The sequence below is a fragment of the Silurus aristotelis genome, assembly GCF_946808225.1.
Source record: "Silurus aristotelis genome assembly, chromosome: 29".
NCBI lineage: Eukaryota > Metazoa > Chordata > Actinopteri > Siluriformes > Siluridae > Silurus > Silurus aristotelis.
In genome coordinates, this window is record NC_139602.1 from 1,725,382 (window position 1) to 1,745,964 (window position 20,583).

The window sequence follows — 20,583 nt, forward strand, 5'->3', positions numbered from 1 at the left end:
CTCTTCTCTTTTCTCATTTCCTCTCCTGTTTTTTTCTCTCCTTTTCTCTCCTCTCCTCTCGAGACTTTACTCCTCCCCTGGCCACTCTTCTCCACTCCTCTTTTACGTTCACCTCTCCTCCCTTCAGCATGTTTGTGTGTGTTGTGTATCAGTGACGTTGTCGCTCCTCCTCTTTCACTGCACTCCTGTCATTGGTGCTGGAGATCCTCATGTAGAGAAACATGGCTGAGTAAACACTCTATACTGAGCTCCTGAAGTCTCTGGACACACCCACTGTCAGCCATATGTGTGTGTGTGTGTGTGTGTGTGTGTGTGTGTGTGTGTGGGGGCGGATCTGTAACGTGTGCACAATCACAAACATCTCCATAACCTCATGGTTGCAGCAGACAGAGACGCAGGAAGGCAGTGTGTTCAGTGGAGACAAGTGCGTGTGGACATCTCGTGGAGTTTAGTGTCCAGGTCAGTGCTGTGCATGAAGCAAACACGTGTGTGTGTGGGTGTGTGTGTGTGTATGTGTGTGTGTGAGAGAGATTGCACACTAATGCAGGAAACATTGTTGCTGGTGCATTGTGCAGATCCTCTTCCTCCTTCTCTTGTAGACGTGAACTCATGGTTGACTTCTCCATTTACTTCTCGTCAGTTCTTCTTGATGTTCTCTGATTGTTTCTGTGCTGCTTTGATGAATTAGTGAGGTTCATAAGCAAGTGTATGGGATTCTTTTTTATGTTAAGATCTTGATTTGAAAACTGAAACCCCAAATTATCTGGACTTCATAGAAGATTAAAACAACACGGTTCCCAGCCCCTCCCCAGATCAGGTTTCTCCTCTTTCCACTGCACAGTAGACGATCGGGTCTAGAAAGAGTGAAAACCTCATTCAGGAAAGGAGAACCTCATGCAGGTTGCTTTTCAGTTCAAGGTGAAACATGGAGGTGGTGGTCATATGGTGGTGGTGGTGGCTTATGGTATTGGTGTTTCAATTCTTCCTATTATTAATTCGATTTAGATGTTTTTTTCTAGAAACACGTCTCCTTGCAAAGTCACCGGACCTTGTTCGAGGTTATCTGATGCTAACAAGCTCTGTGTTGGCGCGCTCTGTGTCTTTATCGTTATCTCTGTCCCGCAGAAGTATGATGGAGAGCTGTGCAGTTATCTAGGAGAAAGTGACCACGCAGGAATAGACAGAATTCCTGATGATCTCTGAAGACCTTTTTCGCAGACAACTTCAGATACGTCAGAGCTCAGGCCGATTAGAACCGACCTCTAGTCCAGTGATTATGGGCCACGTGCAGATCCCGAGCTCCCTGGTGGTTTAAAACATCACGACAAAGTTTATGAGGGGCAGTTTTTATGCTTTGATTAAGGATCAGTAACAACAGTTATGCTTTATAACAACAGTAATAACATTAATAATAACTAACTAAATAAATCAAAGTTTTGGTTTTGAACACATTATAAACACACACACACACACACACACACTATATGGACAAAATTATATTTTCAGAAGTATTGGGACACCTGGATTTCCAGCCATATGAGGCTTGAAGTTGGATACCGAAAAAATGTTCCAGCATGACAATGTTCTTGTGCACAAAGCCAGCTCCATGAAGATATGCTTTCCATGGGTTGGATGTATGTGGAAGATTGAGTTGAGTGGTCTGAATGGAGCTCAAACCCTATTGAACACCTTTGGGAAGAATTTAAATGCCTTTTGTGGCCCATAAATTATACAAATTTGTTGTTGAAGAACCTTCACATTGTTGACGTTCTCAGCACCAAACATGCCTGACTGTACCTTGGTAATGAATTTGGGTCCTTGCCAGGGGTTCCATGAAAACAGAGCTGTGAAATAGTGGAGCGGAGTTAAAAATAGTAGTGACCGTGTCTTGTTTAAACAAATGTCCCGATTGATATCTCGGGCTAATGTCTGAGGTCAGCTCTGTACCAGTGTTACTTTCCATAGTTTCAATTCTTTTCTGTGCATTTCAGGTCAATTTTAAGTATCTTATTGTACATTTAAATAATCATCGGTCTACAGCTTCAGTCTGTTTCCCTTCAAATGAACTAAGACATCTGTTCAAACCTGTTCCAGCTCCATTACCTTACGCTTTCCATGGGTTACGTTGGAAGATCTTGAGTGACCTTGTATATAGAGAGCAAAACGTATCAAACACCTTGAGGATTAATTGAAATGCCACCACAGGAATCCTCACTTCCTCACCTACTATACAACAGTACAACACTTTTGTGGCTAAAAAAAATCTCACAATTCTTCATAACATCTGGTAGAACAACTTGGAAGTAGGCTGAAGGTCATTATAGGGAATTAAATGTGAAGCGGGATGTTCTTATGGTCAGGTTATAGACACTGACTGAACGTCTAGCCGTTTCAATTTTTTTTTACATTTTGGCCAGTACTCATCGTAAACCATGCAACGGGTTTGCTTACTCCACACCTACAACAGAAACAGGTGTCACGAATGACTTGGTGTAAAAACAGCCTCAGGTCACGGCCAGAAATGATTAGCTAGAGAGATTAAACGGTGCGTTGTCGGCATTAAAATGGCCGCCGAAGCAGAACTTCATGGGATTTGCGATGGAGTCAGTGGTTACCAGTGATTTTTGTGTTTTGAGTTTTAAAACCTTGAGCATTCACCCCTAATACTTAAAGTCTATGTAGATATACAGTATATGAGCAGTAATTAGCACTTGGTGTCTTCACCTTCATAGCTGTGTTGTATATATACACATATCTAGATCTACTCTAAAGAGCAGTGTTTCAAACTGTTTTTGTTGATGTTTTGTTGGTAAACGATAATCAGGGCGAATTAGTGTTTATTTAGGTGATAAAGCTTTGATTGGTTCCTTAATTCCTGTGAGTTTTTATTTTGGGGTTCCGTGATTGCTTACTTTGTTGGTTCCTCATTTCCTTGATTCTATGTTTTCCCAGTTCCTTAATTCCTTGTTATTATGGTTCCTCTGTTTCTTAGTTCATTAATTTCTCTGTTCCATGCTTACTTGGTTCTTCAGTTCCTTGCTTTCTTGGTTACCCAGTTACTTGCTTCCTTGGTTCTTCAGTTTCTTGAGTCCCTGATTCCATGGTTAATTGGTTCCTGGGTTCCCCAGCTCATTTGTTCCTCAGATCCTTGCTTGCTTGGTTTATTGGTTCCTTGCTTATTTGGTTCCTCGATGTTTCAATGTGACTGTAACTTCATTACTTGGCAAATCCAATTTTTTTTTTTTAAGTCAACAAGGAACTTTTAAGAATCTCTTTCATCATATCATTACTGATAGCGATTTGATAAAAACAACCCTGCGCTCTGAGGATAGGAGGAAGAGAGGCGTGTTCCTCTTCTGGCTTTTTGATTGGCTGCTATTATTTTTGCAGTTCTCTGGCTTAAATAAACCACCATGACATCCCTGTCTTATAAGAATGTATTTAAGGTACATGTTTAGTCATGTTTCCTGGCTGAGGAAATGATCAGTATGACTACAGAATGTGAGTTCATACCCAACCTTCAGCCACTTTTTCAATGGGTTAGTTAACAAATTGTTTAAAGAAGAAAAAAGTGAAGTGTAAAAGACAGATATTTCTCAATAAAATCAGTCAGTCTCACACCTAATCGTGGATTATCCACTTTTATCATGGTCACATTTCCCAGCATTGACGAGTTCGAACTGTTGTTGATGTTTGCAAAGCAAACTCACTAAACATACAAAAAAAACCCAACCTTTGTTTTCTTTACTTCCTTTATACACGGCTTATTACAGCAAGAATTCTACTGCTCCCAAACACACCCAGAGATAAAATAGTGCCAGATAACATTTATTTCCACAAGTTTTATTAGAAAGAATGTACGTCTGTGCTTTGTGTCTCTACTAATAACAAAGCTTTTGGTGTTAACTTGCTTTTTTATTTCTGCTAAGGTATATAAAGTGTAGTGTAAGGTATAATGTAAAGTATGAGGTATAGTGTGGGGTATATGATGTATAATGCAGGGAATTCATGGTATAATGTGAGGTATTTTAGATATGTGGTCTGAGGTATGTTGTGAGGTATTCGAGGTATAATGCAAGGTATATAAAGATATAATAAGAGGTATGTGAAGCATAATGTGAGGTATTTTAGGTATAATGTGAGGTGTTTAAGGTATAATGTAAGGTAAATAAGGTATAATGAGAGGCATATGAAGTATAATGTGAGGTATTTTAGGTATAATGTGAGGTATTTGAGGTATAATGTAAGGTAAATAAGGTATAATGAGAGGTATAATGTAAGGTATTTAAGGTATTATGTGGTATGAGGTATAATCTGAGGTATTCAGGGTTAGGGTTAGGGTTATAATAGGGTATAACGTAAGGTATATAAGGTAGAATGAGAGGATTATGAAGTATAATGTGAGGTATTTTGGGTATAATGTGAGGTATTTGAGGTATAATGTAAGGTAAATAAGGTATAATGAGAGGTATAATGTAAGGTATTTAAGGTATTATGTGGTATGAGGTATAATCTAAGGTATTCAGGGTTAGGGTTAGGGTTATAATAGGGTATAATGTAAGGTATATAAGGTAGAATGAGAGGATTATGAAGTATAATGTGAGGTATTTTAGGTATAATGTGAGGTATTTTGGGTCTTAAGTGGTATGAGGTATAATGAAAGGTATATGAAGTATAATGTGAGGTATTTGATGTATAGTGTAAGGTAAATAAGGTATAATGAGAGGTACATAAAGTATTACGTAAATTATTTTAGCTATAATGTGTGGTATTCTGGGTTTTATGTGGTATGAGGTATAATAAGAGGTATATGAAGTATAATGTAAGGTATTTGAGGTATATTGTAAGATATATAATGTATAATAAGAGGTATATGAATTATAATGTGAAGTATTTTAGGTACAATGTGAGGTATTTTGGGTCTTATGTGGTATGAGGTACAATGAAAGGTATACAAAGTATAATGTGAGGTATCTATGGTATAATGTGAGGTAAATAAGGTACAATAAGAGGTACATAAAAGTATAATGTGAGGTATTTTAGGTCTAATGTGAGGTATATTTCTGATACATGTGTCAGTACATTCTTTTGTCATCATTATTACAGGAGCGAGGCGAAGCTATGGCGAGCGACATCGTGTTGCTATTGAAGGGTCTGGCCAAGTTAAGCCAAGCGGTGCTCGAGACGCAGAAGAGCGTCGTGGGTACTGGAGGAGGGGTGGTCCAGAGCATGCAGATGACAGCAGAGCAAGCCATGGGTGTGGCCATGCAAAAAATACAGGTGAGTTGTGCTCCTCAATGTCCACCTTTATAAATCGTTTTTATATCAGCACAGTCACTCAAGATCTTCCACACACATCCAACCCATGTAAAGCATATCTTCATGGAGCTGGATTTGTGCATAGGGGCATTGTCATGCTGGAACAGGTTTGGGTCTACTAGTTCAAGTGCATGGAAAGATTTCATGCTACAACATCTAAAGACATCCTGTACAATTTTGTGCCTATAACTTTATGCTAACAGTTTTGGAAATAAGCATGTATGCATGGAAAAATCGTGTGTTCCAAAACATTTGACAACACAGTACTATATAGTGTAGCTATAAATGCTGAGATATAGCATATAAGAGTTCTTGCGTTTGTGCTTGAAGTATGAAAACTGAGGTGTTCTTCTTAAAGCCAGCTTCTGATCTGTGATGGTTGCAGGAATTCACAGGCCAGCAGCATAGCGTGACCGACTTCAGCACAGGAATGGATGATGAGTCTACTTTCCCCAGTGAGGAAGTTCTCAAGGTTGATGGCGTGACGCAGACAGAGCGATCTGATAACGCATCCACAGAAGGGACCGGGAAGTCGTACCACTCGGGAGTTAAATCAAACATCTTTAGTGGCTATAAGGATCCCACGAAGCAGTTCACAGGGACTCGCTTGTATCACCAGGATCACTCGTCTGTAGGCGGACTCACGGCCGAAGACATTAACAAAGCCAGGGAGGCCAAACGGAGCATCAGCAAACCCCACAAACAAATGGTATGCACAGACAAGGTCATTCATGGAGCTTGTCATCGGCTGTTTATAATGTGATGAGGTCTTGCGAGAAGGTTGAGTTTTTTTGTGGTGAAACAACATGGAAAGTTTATTAAGCAGATTAACTCATTTTTCTCAAACCATCAACCAATAAGGTATAATTTAAAGTATATAAGGTTAAGTGTATAGAATATGAGGCATAAAGTGAGGTGTAATATGGGGTACATCAGGCATAATGTAAGGTATATGAGGTATAATGTATAGTGTATTGAATAATGTGAGATATATTGAGATATAGTTTGAGCAATATGAAGTATATGAGGTATAATGTAAGGTACATGTAGTATAATTTAAAGTATATAAGGTATAATATGAGGTATATTGATGTAAATATGAAGTCTACTGTGAGATGCAATGAGGTTTAATGCAAATGATATGATGCATAATATGCGGTTTAATGAGGTAATAACTTTAAAGCTTAACGAGATTTGAGTTTTAATGAACGTTTTGTTGTATTTTACATTTGTTCTTCATACAAATGTTACTCTTTCCATCGATAGACATAAATAAATGCTCTGTTCTGTTTTCAGCTGAGCGAAAGAGCAAGAGAGCAAAAGGTTCCTGTGACACGGCTGGGAAGACTGGCAAATTTCGGAGGTGTGTGTGACCTATGACCTTTTGATTAGATTTTCAACGACTCAAGCCCTTTATGTCTACTCACAAGTCTGCTGCTATTAGCCAGCATAGCCTGTATTTCACAGAAGGCCCGGGTCAATATTTACACAACGCAGTAGCTGTATACAGTATGTCAAGCCAGATCCATGGAGGTGTTATGAGAAGAGGTTCAAGACTGTTCAAGGTTTATTTAGTGTGTAATTGTCATTTGTTTTTAATCCTATTAAATTTTTCTAGCGGTTGAGCATCAGCTGAGACGTGAGGCCCAACGTATGGAGTATATATAAAGCGTATTGCGATGTATGGTATAATGTGAGGGACTGTATATGAGCTATAAAATAAGGTATGAGGTATTCGGTCGGATACAATGAGATTTAATGCAAGGTATTTTTTGATGTAAATATGAGGTAAAGTCTCAGGTATGTGTGGTATATAAGATGTATTGAGGTATAACAATTGATGTGAGATATAATGAGTTATAATTTGAGCCATGTGAAATATACGAGGTATACTGTATGGTATATCGAGGTACAATATGGGGTTTAATGTAAGAATATGAGAAATAATGTGAGTACATGAAGTATAATTCAAGGTATAGGAGGTATAATGTATAATTATAAAATAAGGTATAATGCAAAAGTATATGATTCGAGGTAAAAACCTTTGAGCCTATAATGTAAGGTATATTAAAATATAATGAGGTACAGTGATATGTGATCTATCACATCATGATATCTTCAAGATATATGAAGTATAACATGTGGTATCTTGAGGTATAATACAAGTGATTTGAGGTATTTGAGGTATAATTTGAGGTATATGAGGTAAAATGTGAGGTATAAGATATAATGTAAAGTATAATGAGGTATATTAGGTACAATAAGAGGTATATTGAGAGACAATGTGAGATAATGAGGTACAATACAAGATGTATGAAGAATAATGTGCAGTATATTGAGGTATAATGTAAGTAATATGAGGTATAATTTGAGGTATAAGATATAATGTGAAGTATAATGAGGTATAATACGAGGTATATTGAGGGACAATGTGAGATAATGAGGTACAATACAAGATGTATGAAGAATAATGTGCAGTATATTGAGGTATATCGTAAGTAATATGAAGTAGAATTTGAAGTAAATGAGGTATGAAGTGTAATATAAGCTATTTTAAATTGAAACGTGAGGTATCAGTTATATGGAGGTAAAATATGAGTGTTCTGGGGTATCATGAGGTGTAAAGTGTTGTTGCAGCAGTGTGTAATCTGCTTCCCCAAGCACTTGTTTTTCTTCAGGACAACAACAGACTAATCTGCACAAACAGCAGCTTGTTTAATTATTCACTGGCGCTGACCTAGAATCCTGCTAACATGCTAGAAAGGAGCCTTTGTTTACTTTCAGCTGCTTAACCTCAATTACAATAGGGTTAAGTTCAGTACTCCGTCCTCAACTCACCTTCAGGGTCTCTATAACTTCTCAAACCCTGCGTGATCCGAAGCCTTTGAACGTCAACGCATGCCACAGTTTATAGGACTTGTGTAATGTGTTTATCCTTGTTTTCTTTTTCAAGGACATACAATTCTAGGAATATTTTTTACATCCAGAAAGTATTCACAACCCAACAGTTGAAATATTTTAACTATTTCATTTTGAAAGTTTATACCCCATAATGGCAAAACCAACTTTTTCTCGAGCACCTTGAGAGGTTTTGAGGCATTGATCAGACTCCTTTTATGGCAAATTCATTGGACATAATTAAGAAAGTGCAGATCAGAGCAAAACAAAATGAATAAAACATGGAGAGCGTCCAAGGAACTAAGTACAGAGCTTAGAGACTGGATTTTATTATGGCACAGATTTGGCGAAGGCTACAGAAAACATTTTAAAGCACTGAAGGAAGGAGCACATTGACCTTCATTATTTTTTTAATGGAAGACGTTTTGAAAGATCCATTACTCTTTATGGTTAAATATGGTTTTGGTGAGTAAATAGGTGACAAAGAACCTGATGGTTAGGCTGGTTGAGCTCCAGAAATAATGTGTGGAGATGGAAGAAAGGTCAACTTTACCAATCTGGCCTTGATAAAGAGTGAAAGAGATGGAAGCATCTCCTTCTCGTTGCAAAACAGCAGTTATTTGGATCACCAGGAACAGGAATATTTCTGGGGTAAAGTTATTGGTTACTTGGGTCATAGAAGTCATTGGCTAGGGCACATGTAGAGATCTAGTCATGCTCTTTGTCCCAGAATTCAGAAGGAGTAGAATGCAAAAACCCCACTTTCCACTGGGAGCGAATTCTTCTGCCTTACGCTCAGTGTTCCCTGGGATCCAGAATAAAGGTCTTACAGACGATGAATGAATGTGGGCAAACTTTAGACAACAACAGAAATGTCTGAGTTTAATGGTGACTCACATTCACAAGTGAAATATGAATAGAATCTGATGTGGGACCTGGTTTCTGTGCACATTATTTTATAATTGGATTTAAGTACATATTTGACAGTTCTTTGTTGTCCTGTTTAATGTATGCACTCTTGCTTGTTAAGCTTGATGTCTTCTCAAGGTGTGTGTGTGTGTGTGTGTGTGTGTGTGTGTGTGTGTGTGTGTGTGTGTGTGTGTCAAACAGGCCTCGCAGTGGGACTTGGCATAGGAGCTTTGGCTGAGGTGGCCAAGAAAAGTCTGCGCACAGAAGAAAAGAACGGTAATGAAGTAGTACAGCGGAGTGGAAAAATTTAAGTCTGAGACAAAAAGACAGATCTAAAAAAATAAAAAATAATAAATCTTTAAAAAAAGAAACGTTTTACTAGTTCATAAATAAAGCGATTGACTCATTGAACCTCCAATACAGCAAATGTAATATACTGTAGATACACAAAATATATGTGCAAAAATTTGTGGACACCTGACCATAAGAACTTTCACATTTAGTCCCTATTTGTCTCTTCTGGGAAAATGTTCCACTCAATTTTAAATTGTGCTTGTGGACATTTGTTAGATTTCATTCAGCAACAAGGGTGTTAGTAAAATCAGGTACTGATGTATTTGGCGTATGTGCTTAATAGGATTTAAGCTCTATAGCAGTCCACTTAAGATCTTCCACACACATCCAACTTATAAAAAAACATATCTTCATGGAGCTGGAACAGGTTTGTGTCTCCTCGTTGAAGTGAAGGGGGACATTTTCACGCTTGTGCTCCCAATTACATCTTGATACAATTGCGTGCCTCCAACTTTGTGGTAACAGTTTGGGAAAGAGAAACATACAGTATGGTGTCCCAATACTTTTGGCCATATATTGTATATATATACCACTAGCTTTCTGCTATGGTACATTGTTATTTTAATATTTAATATTAATTAAGTTTGTAACAATTGTCTCAATTCATTCATTTATTTATTTTATTATAATAATAATTGTTCAATTATTTTTGTTACTAATTAATTATTTGTTATAAAAAAATTTCTTTCTTTATTTTATTATATTATAATAATAATTGTTCAATAATTTTTAAACGAATGTATTATTTGTTATTTAAAATTATATTTTTTCCACTCTATTGCAAAACTATATTTAGGTATATTACTGCTGTCTGTCTTTTTTTCTTCCTTTCTTTCTTTTTCCTTAAAAATAAAATTATATATATATATATATATATATATATATATATATATATATATATATATATATATATATATATATATATATATATATAAATATATGTCCCTGAATCATATACCGTTCCATATCTTCATTTGCATCATTTCTTCTCCCAGGAGACAAAAAGGCTGTTTTAGACTCCAGCCCGTTCCTGTCCGAGGCAAACGCCGAGCGCATCGTCAGGACGCTGTGTAAAGTGCGTGGAGCGGCGCTCAAGCTGGGGCAGATGCTCAGCATTCAGGGTAAGTGAAGAAATGTGTTTGCGTGTTTGAAAGACCTCATTATATCATAGTCCACATTGACAACATGATGATGATGATGACTGGATGTTACTCTAAATGACCCCTGCTCGTTTTCACGGATTTGGCATTCATGGGTCATGCCCATCTTTACCAGTAAGGTGACACACTAAAACTCTGCTTACATTACCTCATGGTTGGCGAGAAAGAGAATCATGCTGGGAAATGATTGCTCTTGGTTACATTATGGATTAAAACACAGTATATGGACAATTCCACATTGGGTCCCCATTTGCTGTTACAATACCCTCCACTCTTCTGGGAAGATGTTCCACTAGACTTTGGAGTGTGCTTGTGGAGAATTATTGAGATGATAGTATATTGTAGTATAAGTGAGAAGGCCTGGTGGTGCAGTTCCAATTCATTCCAAAGCTTGTTCGCTCTCTACAGCAGATCACTCCAGACCTTCCACACACATCCAACCCATTAAAAGCATATCTTCATCGCGCTGGCTTTGAGCACAGACACATTGTCGTGCTGGGAAAGGATTCCAGTTTCCTACTTGAAGGAACAACGTACAGTTTGAGCATGCTATAAGTGGGTGCCTCCAGATTTTTTGGTAACCGTTCCAGGAGGAACGGAATACGTCTGGAAAGAACCGAGGTGTCCCAATTCAAACAGCGCATGGCCATCATTGCATTTGTAGCCTCGAAAGGTTAAAACTCCTAGAACGAGCCATGTCATGGTCTGAGCTTTAAATAAACCAGCAGCCATGCCGGGAAACTTGACCTTTCCCTCCGGAGCGCTGAAAGGATTGTCAGTCGTTCACAATAAGCACAGATGGCTTGTAATAAACAAATAGCTGAGAGATGTTCACATCGACGGTTTTGACGCTTCTCTCTTCTAAAAGCCTGCTTGGATGATTCGTGTGAAATGTGACTCCAGTAAAAGTGTCCCTTTAAACTTTCATTTGAGTTAAAGTACAACAGTATTTGCCTTCAAATGTACTTAAGTGTCCAAATTACTGATTTATTATCGCTATAATATTTCTATTATCCACGTTTTTGTCATAAAAGTTGATGTAAAAAGACTCTGTTGCTCTCAGCACAACAATCTATTAAAAGAATATTAATGACTCGATCACTAATCGATTTCTATTACAATTCACAACAACTTTTTAACAACTATGTAAATGAGGTCACGTGTCGTGGCGAGTTCGAGTCTGGAGTTTCGGTCATTTATTCCTCTCGAAATGTCCAGCTTGCTTGTTAAACCGACGCTGAACTGTATGTTGGTGATCAGTGGATCAACCAATCGAAACAAGAGCGTGCGGAAACGACCGATTTTTCAAAAATGTAGTTGAGAAAAACTTGAGTTGAGTCGACTTTCAAATGTAGTGATGTTACAGTTTCTCTAAATGGAAAAAAAACGTCAAAAAAAGTATGTGAAAAAGCTACTTAAGTACCGTAACCAATTACATTTACTTCCTTCCTGTCCACTAGTGGTACATTTGGCCATTATACCTATATGTCAGTTTTGCTCTAAACAAGTATACAGTTGTATAGAAGGTCCTGAAAGAAAACTCCAACTAATGAAAAACATCTTTGGGAAGTTTTACCAGAATTGTTTTTCAGCTGTCCGAATGCAAAGAGTCGCAAATCAGGGAGGACCCCCTTTATAAAAAATGAAGTCTGTACATTTGTTTGGTCAATTGGAGACACTGTGGGAGAGGATGGTTCCACCTCATCCATGAAGTTACTGAGCAAATCATGGATATTCGGTGCCACCCAAATGAGAAAGTCTGGTTCCTCTCAGGTTTCTCAGGGATCTCTGTAAAGCTGGTCTGATATAATAAGTGCTCTACAAATATAAATGAAGGTATTTCCTTTGACCAATTGAATTCAATATACATCACATGACCCAGTTTGTTGCATAGAAACAAAAGGAACGTGCATGTGTGTCTCAAAAATCCATAAAAGATTAGATGTTTACACACTTTTGACAAGTAATAAGTGGGACAGAAGTCCTTCATCAGCCGCACATATTTTACTATCTTTATTATTAAAATGCACATATTTCCGTATGCGTATTTACACACCATAAAACGTGTACAGTATAAACAGGTGTTCTTTGAGGTTCTAGGCATTTATATCTCTTTCGTCCCCTCCCCCCCTCCCAGACGACGCGTTCATCAATCCTCACCTGGCGAAGATCTTCGAGCGAGTCCGGCAGAGCGCAGACTTCATGCCCATCAAGCAGATGATGGTACACACATACGGTTGATTCTTATGTATAAAAATATGTAGTTGAGGTTGGACAGAATCAACAATAATTAATTCATAGATATTATAAATTTGTTGAAATTATATTGTATATTATATATATATATATATATATATATATATATATATATATATATATATATATATATATATATATATATATATATATATACACACACATACACACACACACACACACACACACACACACACACACTATATACACTGTATGGATAAAAGTATTGAGACACCTACCTTCTTCAAAAAATATGTGGTTCAGCACTTGAACAGCTCCATGAAGATCTGCTTTCCATGGATTGAATATGGTGAATGATCTTGAGTGGCCTGCTATAAATTTCAAACCATCCTAGACATCCTCACCACCTGACCTACACCATTACTTGCACCCTTGTGGCTGATTAAAATCTCACACCCTCCAAAAAATCTATTCGAACATCTTCCTAGAAGATTTGAGCTTATTATAAGAGCAAAATTCGAAATTGAAGTATGATGAATGGAGCAGGTGTACTAACTTATAAACTGGTTCGTTTGTATGAATTCGGGTTTAAAATAATGAATTCAAGGCCAATGGAAATTTGACCTCGATTTTAGATCTTTTTTTTAAGATCAGTGTTTCCTACAGATATGTGGAAAATGTGTCGTTAATGACCTTTAATGACCTTCGGAATGACCTCTGATTGACTGTCTCTGCACCTGAACCTTGGTATTAATGCAGCACAGTTAACTGACTTATTTGCAAGTCATCATAGTCATAATAAGAAAAAAATCCCGACCGGCATTAGACGAGGTCTTACTTTAATATCGTTAAATCAACTGAGCAGCTATGGGGTTAAGGGCCTTACTCAGGGGCCCCATTGAGGAAGCACTGGTGTCATATATTTCCATTAGGATCTTATTAAAGTATGACTGTGTATCCTATCATCTGTGTACAGAAAGCTCTAAATAATGACCTGGGCCCAAACTGGAGGGACAAGCTGGAGATGTTCGAGGAGAGACCATTCGCCGCTGCCTCCATCGGCCAAGTGCACCTGGCCAGGATGAAGGACGGTCGAGAGGTAGCTATGAAGATCCAGGTGAGGTCTGACTTTAAAATGCAAACTAATATCTAGAGGTGACCCCAGCTTCGTCTACCCGATCACTCAGAGGCGTTATAAAACCAGGATTGTACCATTTTAATTCTATAGGGGTGCCCCATGTGTGATTTCACATAGATTTTACTTTTCCCTAACAAGTTAATTAATAAGTTAATGCTGTAAATAAACACGTGAAAAGAAAGAAGCTTATTAATACATATCTTGAACGTGCGTGAAATAAATCCGAGCACCCCTGTGACATTTCACGTTCCGTGATCCGTGATCATCTTGGGGGCAGGGATTGTTCGTTGATATTCTGTTGTAATTTCATACAAAAATTGTGTGTGGATGTGTTTGCAGTACCCCGGCGTCGCGCAGAGCATCAACAGCGACGTGAACAACCTGATGACGGTCCTGAGCATGAGCAACGCCCTTCCTGAAGGTGATTCCTACTGATTAATCTACATAAGGTCATCAGCATCACCTTGATGTATCATTATGTACATTTATACAGTACACTATATAGGTATTTGGATACTGGATCTGGGTTTTTTCCAAGCTGTTACCCCAAAATGGACGTCTACGATTTTACGAGTGGCCTGCTATAGCGCTCTGACCTTAACCCTATGGACAGTGGACCTGCTGAAAGTCATTTTCTAGGGTGCTGGAAACCAAATACTGGTCTTGCTACTGGGTCGTTGTTCTTGTTGGCCCTGTCCACATCTTCTTCTGTAATCTCCAAGTGCTCTTGGGTGGTGCACCAAACTTCGAAGCGACTTCCTCATCAGTATCTGACTTTACTAATGCACTTGTAACTCAATAATCTTCAATCTCCCAAATCCAAAACATCTGGTGAAACATCTTCTTAGAAGAATAAAGCTTATTATAAGAGCAAATTGGGACTAAATGTGGAATGGGATGTACATAATATCAAAATATAGACTTTTGGCTATATAGTGTACTGTATCTGTGATTTCTTTTGGAAAATATTTAATCCAATTGAATTTTATTTATCCCTTTAACGATTTGCTCTTTTCCTTTCATTTGTTTTTATCCGAGTAGGTCTGTTTCCAGAGCACTTGATAGATGTGATGCGACGAGAGCTGGCCCTGGAGTGTGATTATATCCGGGAGGCTGAGTGTGCTCGCAAATTCAAGTGAGTTACCTGGTGGGAGACATCAGAAATAGTCAAAAGCAGATCTATTTTTTGTTCAGGAAGCACACATTTCTCTTCCCAATCAATCCAAACTCCAAATTGAGTACAGCATAGGGTTTTACCTCAAAGTTAAAGACACACAATGGGCATTCCATAGGTTGTGTGGAAGATCTTGAGTGGCCCTGACTTTACTGAAAGGCAGAATGAACTCTCACACATCTCAATCACGCTCCAAAACCTGGAGCATCTGGAACATCTTCCAAGAAGAATGGAGGTTTTTCCTAACATCCACACGTATATATGTACAGTAGAGTCTTGGGATATGCTAAAGGTCCTCTTAAAGCATATGATGTTGGCTAACAGACACGGCGAAAGATTTAATGTATCAGTGAGGAACCTGTATAACCAGAAGCAGCCATGTAAACACAAGCCATAAAACCTCCACCACCATGCTTCACCAATGGGCTTGTATGTTTTGGATATGTTTTCTTTATATTTTTTTTTATCATTCGTGGTAGAGCTGGAGGTAAATCTTTAGCAATTTCCAATCCAGCCTGTAAATCTCCAGAGTCACAAGTCACACTTGGTGTAACAAACTGCTGTCGCATAGATGTTTAACAGATTGAGAAGTTTCGGAGTTGAGATGGAAAGAAGCCAGAGAGGATTTTCGACTTGTATATCCATTACCAAATACAAAATAGGGTATTATAGATAGACTCATGCGATCACCTGCTATAAATAACCATTACTCAGATAGGCTCTGTATTTTTTTTTGGTCAAGTGTCAAGTTTTGATGACTCAATGCCAAGCAACTGCACCAGCATGCAGCAAGGTGGTAAATATAGCCGAATTTCGAAATCAAACCTGTTGACAACAAGGGCACACGGGTCGTTCCGCTGTTCCAGACATAACATTGAAACCACCTGCTGAATATTGTGTAGGTTTTGTGCCACCAACACAAACAAACCCGACAAACAAAATATCTTAGATTGAGCTCTGGGGAATTAAGAGTCAGAGTCAACACCATAAACTCTTTCAGAATGGTTTAAAGTAACATGCTAGAACTCAGGGTTTTCAAGAAGAACATTGCACCAGGGAATCACAATGCCTTTGCCGTCTGGTGCCATTTGTTCCCCAAGCGTCCATCCATCGTCTATTGCTCTATGGTCCAGTTTTCATGCTCACATCTTCATTGGAGGACAGGAGTCAGCATGGGATCCCTATCAGAGCCATCGCAAACTTTATCAACCATTTGTGCTAAGCTAGATCTTGTGTGAGATACAATCATGCATCAGTGAGCCATAAGTGACCCTGTCCTGGTTCACTGGTTGTCCATTCATGCGCCACTTTTGGTAGGTCCTAACTCCATACATATAAAAAAAAATCAGCTGTTTCAGAGATCTAGACATCTTCCAGTCGTCTAGACGTCCCAACTAGAAGCCCTATTTCTGCTACGTAATTCTTAGCAGTTTTTTCTTTTTTTTTTTACAGAGAGCTCTTAAAAGACCATCCCTTCTTCTACGTTCCTGCCGTAATTGACGAACTCAGCAGCCGGCACGTTCTCACCACCGAGATGGTCCAAGGTTTCCCACTGGATCAGGCTGAGGGACTCTCACAGGAGCTCAAAAATGAGGTGAGCTTTATTTCCATGTACACTTTCCAGACGAATGGCATGGAACAGCCATTTTTTTTGGTGATTCATGATTGTCTGCAGTTCCTCCAAAATTACAGAACCTCCAGAATTATTGGCACCCTTCAAGAAATGATTAGAATAATTAACGGAAATGGAAAATTCTCTAACAAACTTTTTTGCCGAACATAATAACAAGAATATTTATAAAAAGACTAAAAGACTTTCGACCTCTGGAACTGATCGGGAACGCAGCCATAAAACTTTCTAGGTTCTCCCACACCACCTCCTCTCCTTCCTCTGGCTTCCTGTAGGTGCTCACATCAGATCTGAAAAACACTGAAGCTTGCTTACAAAGCCAAAGACAGACCATCCTTCAACCTCACAGCTTTAATCCTAATCCCTCATCCTGAACCTCTGCTTGATCCCACCATCCCTCAGGGTACAAGGGAAACATGTTAGGAGACTCTTCTCTGGTGTTGCACCAAGGTGGTGGAACGAACTTCTCATAGTCCCAATAGAGTTTCGGATGGATGCTATTCATATTCTTTGACCTAATAACCCAGGATGAGTGTATTTATGACAGTTGAACTGGATAATTTTTTATTTGTATACCATTTTTAACAATGGATATTGTTTCAAAGCAGCTTTACACCGATAATGTGGTAAATGATGACCTTTTTTTTCTCCTCGTTGCAGATTTGTATGAACATTCTGATTCTGTGCTTGAGGGAGCTGTTTGAATTTCAGTACATGCAAACCGACCCCAACTGGTCCAACTTCCTGTATGACCCACAAACCCACAAGGTATTGAAACAGATGTTCTTTCAGCATGCTTTTTTTGCTTATATGATGGAGGAAATGCATAGTATATGCATACAAATCAACTTTTTTTTGTATACAGGTTGCATTGCTGGACTTCGGTGCAACTCGAGGCTTTGATGAAAGTTTCACAGACATTTATAGTGAGGTAAAAGATCCTTGATGAGAAATAATAATGTTAGATACACACAAATTTTTTAACAGTCATTGTGGGTTTTTTTTTTATCCGTTTGTTGTAACAGATCATTAAAGCAGCTGCTGAAGGGGACAGAGAAGGAGTCCTGAGACACTCAGTAGACATGAAGTTTCTCACCGGATTTGAGTCAAAGGTACAACATCATGTGTAGTAGAGTACCTGTGGTTAAGCTTGTTGGACTTTTGAAGGTCCTGTGGTTGGTAAGTCATGCCCAAATCATCACCTCCACCCTGGTATGAGGTGTTTGGTTAAAACCAAAACAAAGTATATCAGCACAAACATCTCCAATTTGGTCTCATATGTCCAAAGGACATTGTTTTTGGAGTCTTATGGTTTGTTCAGATGCAGCTTTCCAAAACCAAAGCCATGCTGCAATGTTTTATTCAGGGAGAAAAGCCTTCCAAACAAACCATATATTGTTTTAGTCTTTTTGTAATTGTCCAAGTACTTTTGTGCTGATGCTAACTGAGTCCTGTCGAGTCTGCGATCAAACTCCCGAGTCCACCTTGGGGGTGAATTTCCTGGGGCATCCAATCCAGGTAAAGATAAATAAAGTGTAGAGGGTCTGTTCCACAAGCAGCTATGGACTACCACCCTCATGCTTCACTAATTAGATTGCATGTATTGAATTTGTTTTTCTCCACACTTTGACCTTTTCTTAGAGTTTAATCCTGTTTCCAGAACTTTCGCAACTCATCTCTGTACTGCGATTATTTAATATTGTGATACTGATAGCAGTTTAGCTGTTGAAATCAGAAAAATGCCTGTCGGTCACACGTTCCAATATTTTTGAACATCGGTGGGTTCGAAGGAACGGTGGCATTTTGTCATTTTGAAATAGCAAACCGTCGTATCACTCGTTTCGCATTTCAATCCGAATGTCTTGAGTGTTGGGAAGAAAAGCGATACTTTGGGACTTTCCAATACTTTTTGGGAGGAGGACCTTGGGTCATGGTTTTGATGAAACGCTCATTCTGTTCTCACTTTCTATAGGCTATGAAGAAAGCCCACGTGGACGCGGTCATGATCCTGGGCGAAGCGTTCGCCTCGGACGAGCTGTTCGATTTTGGGGCTCAAAGCACCACGGAGCGCATCCACAGCCTGATCCCGGTCATGCTGAGGCAGCGGCTGACGCCTCCTCCCGAGGAGACCTACTCGCTGCACAGGAAAATGGGAGGCTCTTTCCTTATCTGCTCACGTCTAAACGCCAAGCTGAGCTGCAAAGACATATTCCAGAAGGCCTACAACGACTACTGGAGCAAGCGCAAGAAAGCGACCATCCATTCAGAGTGACCTCGTGTGGATGATCAGGGAGGCACGAGGCTTACAGATTCGCAGCAGTCTGTCTGTCTGTCTGTCTGTCTGTCTGCCTGTATGTCTGTCTGCCGTCTGCCTGTCTGCCTGTCTGCCTGTCTATCTAGCTATCTGCTGTTTTAGGAAGTGTGGCATTATCCATGACCGTGATCACGTCCTCTTTGCCCCACATAGTCATTCAGGTCATTCATAGTCATTCAGGTGTGGAACTAAGAACGATATCACTATATGGCTGACCATAAGATTCCTATGTGCTTTTTTCCCCCCACATTTAGTGCCTTTTTACCCTTATAATGAGCTCCACTCTTCTTGAAAAACCACTAGATTTTGTAGAGATTTATGACGTTTTGTTTAACCACAAGGGGGCATTAGTGAGATCTTTCATCCTGTGTTTAATAGAGTATTAGAAGCTTTGATCGTCCACTCTCAAAGCATAGCTTCATCGAGATGGCTTTACCTACAGAGAACGTGTTTTCTGGTCTCCCAGTCCAAGTGAAGATCGAATTCAATGCCTGTTCAGGGACGCATATGGCTGAAAAAAAAGTCCCGATAGTTTTGTCCATATATTGTTATAGAAAGATGAAGCCAGAACCAGGCCACGGTTTTCGAGAAAACTATGCACTACTGATAACCATCAACGATCCCGGACGCTACAACGTCCTTCGCGCGCAAAGATTTGGCCAGTATTTGAATGTAAATCATAAATATATATATATATTTTTTGTACACTTTTTACCAACATATGAATCCACATGGCTGATGAACTTATAAAAGGATAAAAAGTGATGCGATTTTTTTTCATCGATTTTTCTTAGATGATTATCTGATGAGAATGATTTTGGTGTGAAGCCAAAAACTTTCAAAGCGATCTGTTTTTAATATTTTTTTTCCAACAATGTTAATGATAAAAAATATATATAAAAGTGTGAGTCACTTGTGTTGTATTTTATTGCCATGTACACACACACACACACACACACACACACACACACACACACACACCTTTCTGGAGGCCAATCATCTGCCTCTTCATCGACACAGCTGTTATAAATAATAAATACTTTTGTTTTTTATAAAATTAATAAATTAGATAATTGATTCGAATCCAATCATCAATAAGGAAAAACGTCATTTATGTACGAAAGATGACCAAATACACGCTTCTCCAAAAGTATTGGAACAGCAAGAAGATCATTAAAAGGTTTCGACGCTATAAAAGATCGGTACAATTTAAAAACAAAATAGAGAACAACTCCGGACATGATCAGGAATATTGGATCACGTGATACTGGTAACAAGGTTGATTGATTAAACTAAATAGTTCTAAATATCACCTCTAATGTTGCGCAATTATATTTTTGGCCACAAGATGGCTGTTCAGACACCTCTCATTTAAAGCAATTAGCTATTAATTCCCATCTCGAGAAACACTAATAGTTATAATAATAATAATAATAATAATAATAATAATAATAATAATAATAATATTAA

At 38.6% G+C, this 20,583-nt stretch overlaps 1 protein-coding gene across 2 annotated transcripts; it reads left to right on the forward strand.

The window, feature by feature from the left end:
• The first annotated feature begins 290 nt into the window (after positions 1–290).
• coq8aa (coenzyme Q8A-a) lies at positions 291–20,021 on the forward strand. 2 transcript variants are annotated; one of them, XM_083535622.1, is made up of 15 exons: positions 291–459; positions 5,107–5,280; positions 5,705–6,028; positions 6,616–6,682; positions 9,328–9,402; positions 10,476–10,601; positions 12,778–12,863; positions 13,834–13,974; positions 14,335–14,416; positions 15,037–15,130; positions 16,622–16,763; positions 17,460–17,567; positions 17,665–17,730; positions 17,825–17,911; positions 18,772–20,021. In XM_083535622.1, the coding sequence occupies exons 2-15, from the start codon at positions 5,122–5,124 to the stop codon at positions 19,069–19,071; spliced, it is 1,857 nt and encodes a 618-aa protein (XP_083391748.1). In that variant the 5' UTR covers positions 291–459; positions 5,107–5,121; the 3' UTR covers positions 19,072–20,021. The 2 variants fall into 2 exon arrangements, with proteins under 2 accessions (XP_083391748.1, XP_083391749.1); XM_083535623.1 differs by having other exon boundaries at positions 309–458; positions 5,116–5,280.
• The last annotated feature ends 562 nt before the right edge of the window (positions 20,022–20,583 follow it).